Source organism: Fukomys damarensis, unplaced genomic scaffold, assembly GCF_012274545.1.
Source record: "Fukomys damarensis isolate Sample0158 unplaced genomic scaffold, DMR_v1.0_HiC HiC_scaffold_33, whole genome shotgun sequence".
Classification (NCBI taxonomy): domain Eukaryota; kingdom Metazoa; phylum Chordata; class Mammalia; order Rodentia; family Bathyergidae; genus Fukomys; species Fukomys damarensis.
The window spans coordinates 42,290,237-42,300,263 of NW_022900945.1; the positions used below are offsets into that span (position 1 = coordinate 42,290,237).

General features: G+C 36.1%; 1 protein-coding gene across 1 annotated transcript; it reads right to left on the reverse strand.

Annotated features, from left to right (window-relative positions):
• Nucleotides 1-4,726: 4,726 nt before the first annotated feature.
• LOC104849581 (zinc finger protein 844-like) lies at nucleotides 4,727-6,359 on the reverse strand. The gene is made up of 3 exons (XM_033758076.1): nucleotides 6,011-6,359; nucleotides 5,672-5,704; nucleotides 4,727-4,998 (listed from the first exon to the last, which is right to left on the reverse strand). The coding sequence occupies exons 1-3, from the start codon at nucleotides 6,357-6,359 to the stop codon at nucleotides 4,727-4,729; spliced, it is 654 nt and encodes a 217-aa protein (XP_033613967.1).
• Nucleotides 6,360-10,027: the final 3,668 nt, after the last annotated feature.

Below are 10,027 nucleotides of genomic sequence, written 5' to 3' on the forward strand. Positions count from 1 at the left end.
GGAATGGGAAAGGACACTGAAAAACTCATTTCTCAAACTAGCATGACCCTGATTTTTCAAAAAAAGAAGAGGGCTTAATCACAAAATAACTACAAAGCTATCTCAATAGAGATTCAAAATTTTGAAACAAGTTACTTACAAACATAGTACAAGAAATCATTTAATTCTGTTCCTGGACCCTGCAAGATGTGTGGTCTGTGCATGCTGGGACCTGAGAGATGTAAGGTCCCCATGCACCCTAGAGGGCATCTCTTTGATTGGGATCCATAAAGGCAGAGGCATCTGGGGCCAGAGAACCATTACAATGAGCTCAAGAAGATAGTGCAGCTGTGAGAAGCAGAGAGGCCTACTCCCAGGCTTGTTGTTTTTGAAAATTGAAACCCACCAGGACAGAAACGACAGAGCAGACTGCAGCAATTGATGAGTTTCTGGAACAAGTACCTCCTACAGAACCTGGACCTCCTATGGGGGAATGGCAATTCAAACCTGCATTAGAACCTTGTAGAGTTCTAACCTGCAAGAGGTCAGGGAGCTCAATTCTGACCTTGCAGCCAGAAACTAGACTGAATCTCACTGGACAACAGCTGGTTCACTGAGATTAATCATCTTGGCTATGCACACTGATACCTACATTGTATATCAGCAATAGCAGAATAATGACACAAAAGGGACATTTTTCTTCTCTTTTTCTTTCATTTTTCTTTTTTCTTTCTTCCTTCCTTCCTTCATTTTCTTTTCTTTCTTCATTTCTCTATTTTCTTGTTTTTCTGTTTTTGTACTGTTCTGTTATTCTCTTCATTGTTATTTTTGTAATAAGAGTGTAAATAGTTTCTAGTTTTCCTGTTACTGTTATTTTGTTTTGATGTTCTTTCTGTTCCTTCCTTTTCTTCCTGTCCTCATGTTTCCCAAAGTCTTCATTATCCTCCTATGTCCTCTACACCTACATTAACTTCTTCTAACTTCTCTTTATCCATCCACATCTCCCTCTAAGTTTTCTTCCCTGAGTGTAAAACAGCTATATTGAAGGGCTAACCAACTGTAAACATATTTCTGGTTGTTCCTTGAATTTAATATAGTTACAAGTCTAGTTTATGCAGTTAAAAGATTTGAGAATAGCTACAACAATTTGACATTTTCTAAGCTGTGTTTGATGATATTGTTGTTGCTGATTGTATTACTTTGGCTAAGGTGACCTGATTGCTCTAGTCAGTTGTCCTTACTGGTAAACCACAACTCAGATTGCTTAAAGGGCATTACAGACTCAAAACCCAAAGGCCAATTATAGCAGGAAGACAATCCAAGAAGTAGCCATTCCCTAAGGGTTCTAAATACTAGCAATAAAGATACTTGCAATAAGCAATTTACAAGCAGCAACCCAGGACTTAAACCAAAAAATCAACAAGAACAACAACAATATAAATGAGAAGATACTTAAGGCACAAACCCAGACTTCCACATTAACAAAGACTAATCCAGGGGTCAACAGATGGAACAATCCACACTGAAACACTTGGACTCCCTGAACGGTAAAGAAAGAAGCTATGGAAAAAATGAAATCAGAAATAATTTTTCAGATAACAATAGAAATAGTGACTATAGTGAAAGACATAATTAATAACTCTAGGGCAGACACAGATTTTAAAATATACAGGAACTCAGGAACATGATGGAATCCATGAATGCCTAGCATAAAAAATAAATAGAATCCATGAAACAGATTCAAACAGATATTCAGGAGATTAAAAACTCCACTGAAAACTTACACAGCAGAATGAGCCAATGTGAGGACAAAATATCAGATGTAGAAGATAGGAATGTGGTTAGTGACCATGAAGAGATTTCTTAAAAATAGCAAGGACTATGATGAATCAATCCAGCAGCTGAAATGATACAAAGAAGAACATAAAACTGATTGGAGTCAATGAAAAAGCAGGAGATAGTGCAAATGACATTTAAAAAAGAAACTGTTCAAAGAAGTAATGGCAGAAAACTTCCCAAGCAGGGAAAAAGAATTTAACATACAGATAAGTAAGGCATATAGGACTCCAACTAGCTGTGACAAAATAAAATCTATACCTAGACATATAATAGTCAAGATTCCAGAAACCCAACAGAAGAACAAAATACTAAAAACATTTAGAGAAAAGAAACAAATCACAAGGGAAAGCCCATCAGAATCATAGCAGACTTCTCAGCACAAACTCTCGAGTCAAGAAGGGCCTAAAGTATTTCAAGTCCCAAAGGAAAGCACCCTTCAACCCATATTGATGTGTCCTGCAAAACTATCTTTCAAAATTGATGGAGAAATAAGATACTTTTATAACAAAGAACACCTGAGGAACTTGGTGAATACCCAACCACCATTCCAAAAACTTCTAAACAATATCCTGGAAAAAGACAATGAGGGTCACAACTCCTTGAAGCCCAACAGAATGAAGCTATCAGGCAAGGCAAGAGATTAAATGGAAAGAGGGAAAAACAAAATAAAAGAGCCAACAACAGGAAAATATTATGACAAAGATAAGTCCATATATATGATATATATATATATATATATATATATCAGTTATAACCATCAAAGGACTACTGTCTAGAATATATAAAGAACAATTTAAAAAGCAGACCTCACAAATTTAAAGACCCAATCCAAAAATGGGCATATGACATGAACAAAGATTTGTCAAATAAAGAATTAGAAGCACCAAATAAACATATGAAAAAATGTTCAACATCACTGGTCATTAAAGAGATGCAGATGAAAACAACATTGATATTCCATCTCACTCCAGAAAGAATGGCTGCCATCAAGAAATCAACCAATAACAAATGTTGGTGGGACAGTGGGGGGAAAAAAGGAACCCTTCTCCACTGTTGATGGGATTATAGACTGGTGCAACCACTGTGGATATCAGAGTGGAGATACCTCAGTTATCCCCCTTTTGGGTATATTCCTAAAAGAATTAAAAGCATCATACCACAGCAATATATGCACACTATGTTTAAAGCAGCACAGTTCATAATAGCTAAATCTTGGAAACAGCCCAAATATCTATCAATTGGTCTTTGAATAAATATGTGGGTTTTTTTTTTATAAAATGGAGTACTCAGCGATAAAGATAAATAAGAGACATTTATAGCTAAAGGGATGCACCTTGATGCCATACTTCTAAGTGAAATAAATAGAATACACATGTGTAAATACCAAATAGTTTCCCTAGTGTGAGAAACTGAAAGCATAAATAAGAACCAAAAGGCATAATAGATACTGTGAAATAGGAATAAAATGTTCAAAGGGGAAAGGGAACTGGGGTTGGGGAGAGAAGGGAAAGAAAAAAAAAGTAAAAAATGGAAACAAAACTTATGAACATGGGGTGTGGAGGGGTTGAGAGAAGGTCAGGGAAAAAATAATAACCAAGATATACCATGTAGAGGTACAAATTCCTAATGATGAATGTGATTATAATGCATACCTAAAATATACCAATAAGTTCAATTTTTAAAAAAGATACAATATGTGTATTGTAAAAACTCCCCACAATAAATGTAGTATGCATTGTAAATATGTATTACTAAAAATTATTTTTAAAATACAGATAACGTGCCTCTTCATTTAGTATTTTTTGTTTTACTTTTCATATATTTATGTAACATCTTGGACATATTCATTCCCCCATTATCCTCCCTTATATCTCCTCTCTCCTCCCCCTTATTCCTGTCCTCATATCTAAAAAGTGTCTCATCTACTTTCATATTATTATTTTTTCACATTCCTTTAGATTCCAGGTATTAAAGAAAACATGCCGAATTTATATTCTTAGTCTGGCTTATTTCTCATAACATGATGAGCTCCAGCTCTATCCAGTATCCTGCAAATTACATAATTTCATTTTTTATGATCCAGCAATACTCCACTGTGTGTAATTACCACATTTTCATATCCACTCACCCACTGATGAGCACATAGACTGATTCCATATCTTAGCTACTGTGAATTGTACTTCAATAAACATAGGTATGCAGGCAACCCTATGATATGCTGACTTTAACTCTTCCAGGTATATACCAAGAAACTGTTCAAATAATTTACATAGTAGTCATGTTTAGCTTTTTAAAAAAACTTCCATAGTGATTTCCATAGTGCTTGTACTAATTTATATTCCCAAAGACAATGTAAAGGTCTCCTTATGCCCTTATTTTCTCCAGTTTTTAATATTCTTAATGATAACTATTCTGACTAGAATGAGATAGGAGCTCAATATAGTTTGTTTTTCATTGCTTACACATGTAAGGTGTGACTCCGGTATGAATCCTTTTATTTGAAGAGCACTAAGAAAACTGAATGCTACAACACTGCTTATAGGTCTCTCCAATGTGTACTTGAAGGGAAATGGAACATATACATAGTCCTCCTACATTGTTTAGCTTTATGTGGCTTCTCTACAGTGTGGACTCTTTCATGTATTTAAGGGTATGGGAATAATGAAAGCTTTGCCTCTCCTTATACACATGGGATTTCTCCAGAGTAAGCCATTTCAGGTGTGTGAAGATGACTGGAACATGTGTGAATTCATTTATGGAATATAAAAGAACTGGGATTTTAAAAAATGTTTTCCCACAGTATTGACATACATAAGGTTACTCTACAGTATGAATTCTTTCATGTACTTTAAGGTACCTGGGATATCTGAAGGCTTTCCCACATTGTTTACATGCATAAGGTTTCCCTTTACTGTGAAATCTTTTGCTTTTGAAAGCTATTGAAGGCTGTGAAGGACCTTTTACATTCACTACATTCATATGGTTTCTCTCCAGTATGAATTCTTCCATGCAGTTGAAAGGAAGTAAACCATGAGAATATTTTTCCACATTCCTGGCAAACACAGGGCTTCTCACCAGTGTAAATTCTTTCATGTACCTGAAGAGCATTTGAGGACATGAAGGCCTTCCCACACTCTTTACATTCATAAGGATCTTCTCCACTGTGCATTCTTCCATAAACTTTAAGTACAACATGCAAATGTTTTTGCACATTGCTTATGCACATAGAGCTTCTCACTAATGTGAGTTATTTTATATACATGAAGAGCACTTGAGGACCTTTCGACCTTCCCACAATCTTTACATTCTTAAGGTTTCACTCCATTGTTTTGTTTTTTTGAGACGGTCTCACTATGTAGTTGAGACTGACCTGGAACTATGTAGCCCAGGCTGGTCTCGAACTCACAGTGATCCTCCTGCTTCAGCCTCCCGAGTGCTGGAATTATAGGCAAACACCACCACCAGTGTGAATTCTTCTGTGCAGTTTGCACAGTTTGCAATATGCAAATGTTTTTCCACATTCTTTGTACACATGGCTTCTCGTCAGTGTGAATTATTTTATGTGTATGTGGGGCACTGGAGTGACTGAAGGCTTTCCCACATTGTTTACATTCATAAGGTCTCTCTCATACTATGAGTTATTTGTGAAAGTCACTGGAAGTGCTGAAGGTTTTTTTTACAATCCTTACATACACAAGGTTTCTCTCCAGTGTAAATATTTCCAATACAGTTTATGAGAAGTACAACATGCAAATGCTTTTCAACATTCCTTGCACAGATAGGGCTTCTCTCACTGTTCTTTTATGTACTTGAAGAGCACTTGAAGACCTGAACACCTTCCCGCATTCTTTACATGCATAAGGTTCCTCTTCAGTGTGAATTTCATCTGTTCAGAAAAGGAAAGTGTAATGTGGGAATGGTTGCCCACACTGTTCACAATGATGGGGTTTCTCACTAGTGTGATTTGTTTTTATGCTCATGAAGAGCATAGGATTGAAGGTTTTCCCATGTTGTTTACATACAGTGGGTTTCTCTCCAGTGTGATTTTTTTTTCATGTTTTTAGGCAATGGGAATTTCTGAACAGTTTCTCACATTGCTTATGTCCAGGTGGTTTCTCTCCATTTTATGTCCTTTCAAGCTTCTCAAAGCACTGGGGAAGGGGGAAGTGTTCTTAATGTTATTTGTATTTACATGGCTTCTCTACATGATCCTGATTCTTATAGTTTGTGCCCACTGTAAAGTCTGAGGGGTGCGTTTTGGAATGAATGGCCAATGAGGACTTCCTTACACACATGGCTTCCACATGAATGTAGTTGTTTCTTAAATTTAAAGTCTGATCTGGAGGCTGAAGATATAAAGGTCTGAAGATCTTTCTACACAGACTGCCTTTCTCACACTCTTCACAGGCTTCTACAGAGACTGGGTTCCTGCAGTTTTTCTGCATCACAGCTTTGTAGAGATTCTTCTGGGAAGGATCTAGTAAAGCCCACTCATCCTGGGTGAAGTTCACAGTCACATCCTCAAAGGTCATTAACTCCATTTCCAGTGCAGGGTCTCCAGGGCCTCTCACAGCATGCTGGACCTGTGCAGAGGACCCTGAGACAGGATTGAAGTCACCTGCAGTCTCCTACCTGGAGCTAAGGGCTCTTACATTTCCCTAATGGATAAAGACTATATATATATATGTAGCATTTGTACTTTCAAAAGTTATGTTCAATTCATTTGCCTATTTATTGGTTGGGCTTATGTTTGTGATTTTTAGTTTAGTTCTTCATACTTTTTTTTGAATTTTTAAAAAATTATTTTACTTGACTGTATTATTCTCATTGTACTTAACATTTTTATATATTACTTTCATCCTTCTATACATTCCCCATACTTTAAATTCCATTATTTTATGCCATTCTCTATTAAGAGCATATCTATGCATCTATGCTTTGCCTATGCTTACTTTTTTTCCATTAAGTTTATTGGTACATTTAAAGCAAACAATAGTTATATTCATCATTGGGATCTCATATCTTTACATGATATATCTTGGTTTTTGTTTTTCCCCCATATCTCTGCCCTCCCTTCACCCACTTAACCCTTCCCTATTTATAAAGACTTCTTTTCCATTTTTTCAAACTTTTTATTTTCCCTTATTTCCTTTTTCCTCCCCTTCCCACTTCCCCTTTAGCCATTTTGTTCCTATTTCTCAATTCTACCATTTGAAACTTATTTACACTTTTAGTTTTTCACACCAGAGAAACTATACAGTATTTACTCATGTGTCCTATTTATTTCACTTAAGAGTATAGCCTCAATGTGCATCCATTTAGTGATAAATGTTTCTAATTCTTTATTGCTGAGTAGTACTCCACTTTATAGAAAAACCACATCTTTTTATCCAGTATCCAGTCGAGTGGCATTTGGGTTGTTTCCAAGTTGTAGCTATTACAAACTGTGCTACTATAAACATGGGTACACGTGTATCTCTGTGATATGATTCTTTGATTCTTTTGGAAAGATACCCAGCAGAGGGATGGCTGGGTCAAATGGAACCTCTAGTCCCAGCTCTTTGAGGTGTCTCCATATTGATTTCCACAGTGGTTGCACCACTCTGCACTCCCACCAATGGAAAAGGGTACCTTTGTCCCCACAGCCCCACCAGAATTTGTTATTGGTTTTCTTGATAGCAGCCATTCTGAGGTGAGGTGGAATCTGTGTTGTTTTCATCTGCATCTCCTCAATGACCAGTGATGTTGAACTTTTTTTCATATATTTGCTACTTTTACTTCTCTGTCTGAGAAATGTCTGTTCATTTCAGAAGCCCATTTTTAAACTGGGTCTTTATATTTGTGGGGGCCTATGCCTATGACTCAGTGTTTCCTGTTTTCCTCTAAAAGTGTCAAGTCTTATTATACCTAGGTCCTTGATAAATTTTGAATTGGTTTTTGTACAGGATGAGATAGTTTTGATATTCTACAAATGGATATCCAGTTTTCCCAGCATATTTGTTAAAGAGGTTGTTTTTTCTCCAATTTGTATTGCCCCTTTTGCTGCAAACTGGATGGGTGTAGGTTTGTAGGTTTCTGTGTATTCTATCCTATTTGATTTTTGCATATGTCAATTTTTGTGATGGTACTGTGCTACTTTTGTTACAAGTGGTTTTGTCCTATATTTTGAAATTGAGTCTTATGATGTCACCAGTATTGTTTTGTTTAGGATTGATTTGGCTATTCTAGGTCTTTTTTGATGCCATATAAACTTTAGGATTATTTTTTCTAGATCTGTGAAGAGTATTTTGGTAACATAGCCACTTTAATATTAATTCTGCTGATCCATAAACATGTGAGGTCTATCTTCTGGTGTCTTTCCTGACATCTTTCTTGTGTTCTGTAATCTCCACTCTAGTGGTCTTTCACTCGATGGATTTGCTTTTGTTTTGTTTTTTGTTATGACCACTGGCATTGTTTTCCTGATTTCTTTCTCTGGTGGTTTATTTTGCCATATAGAAAAGCTATTGTTTTTTCATATACTTTGAAGATTTCCAAAGTCATTGATTTTTAGCAATTTTACTATAATGTATCTGGGTATCTGAATTTCACTGACCTTGCATGAGGTTTAAAACAACTCTGAATGTTTAAAATGATATGTCTTATAACATTCTTAGCCATTCTCTAGCACCCTCCTTCAGTCCAAAATAATCTTTTTCAATGTATTTAATGCATCTTACTGTCTTTCACCTAACACTCACTTCTTTGCCTGTGACTCCACTTAAATATTTTCCCCAACCAAACTTGCAGTTTGCTAATTTGCTACTAACTTAGCAATTATATCATTACAAGTTTTAGTCCTAGAATATATATTTGATTATTATAGTTTTCAGTTCTTTGCCAAATGCTTAAATTTGTTATCTAATTTTAGTTATACTAAAGTTAATATCTGTTGATTTCCTAATTTGGTATCCTTGAGATCCAAAATGTTTTCTTGGTATTTGATCAATTCTGGTTTTCCCATATACTCATTTGAATATATTTCAATGTGAAAAATTGTAGACATAATTTGAAACTGTAGAAGATATTATTTTTCCCCAGAGAGAATTTACTCATGTTTCATTAGACAGATAGATTAAAAGTGAAATAAGATTGATTTGGGGAACAATAATTTCTGAATTTGGGCCCCATACTCTTGTGAGAAAATATCTATATCCACTTCATCTTTTATTTTGCATAAATATTGACAAGGAAGCTTGATCCTTTTCTTTTACGGTAATATTTTTGTCACTTTGTTACTGGGGTTTTCCTGGCCTTCTAAGTTCAAAATTGTTTTCTGATTTTTTAGTTTGTGTATAGTATTTGACAGACTTTTCCAATGAGGTAATACAAGCCTCAAATTTTCTTTCTGGCAAGGTTTGTGATTTTCAATTCAGTATTTCAACAAATACAAATTATTTCGTTTGTTCTACACCATTTTTGACAAACTGTGTTTCAAAGGCATGTGTTCACTTCATTTAAATTATTCATCCTATTGGAATAAAGTTGTTTAGAACATGCCTTTACTGTACCTTTAATATCAAAAGGTTATGGGATCTCCCATTTTCACCTGGTATTAGCAATTTTTGTGTTGTTTTTGCTTTATGGCTCTTCTTATTGCATTTAAAACCAACTTTTAAAACATGACTATCTCTGCCAACGTAGACATAAAAATGAGGAGGGGTGAGAAGAAAAAGAACAGGTGGAGGAGAAGAGAACAAAAAAGCAAAATACAAAACCAAGGAAATGGAAACATTTCAGTTATGAGGAGTTTGCCTCTGGGACTCCCCTGGGCTCTGACCCAGCTTGAGGTGCCAACCTTAGGCCAACTCAACCTTCCTGGGCAGAGCACTTCAGGTTGGGGCCTTTCAAGGTTAATTCTGAAGGTTATAACACTGCCCAGAATGGTCAAGGACCACAAGTGAGAAACTCAATTCACCACACTATTGTAGGCATGCTGACAAGATGTCTGTCCAGAAGAAATCAAGATAGTGGAGAAAGCAGGAAGAGATACCCATACACTAATTATCTATTCTCATCCTAGCTTCTCTGCCCAGTGGCCCTGTTATCACTGTCCCTCTCTACTGAACTAGCATTTTGGGAGACCAGGAGGATAGTGCTAAACCACAGTCAGCCTCTGGCTGCCATGAGAACCCAATTTGGGAGCAGGAGTGGAGGTGGAAGCAGGGAG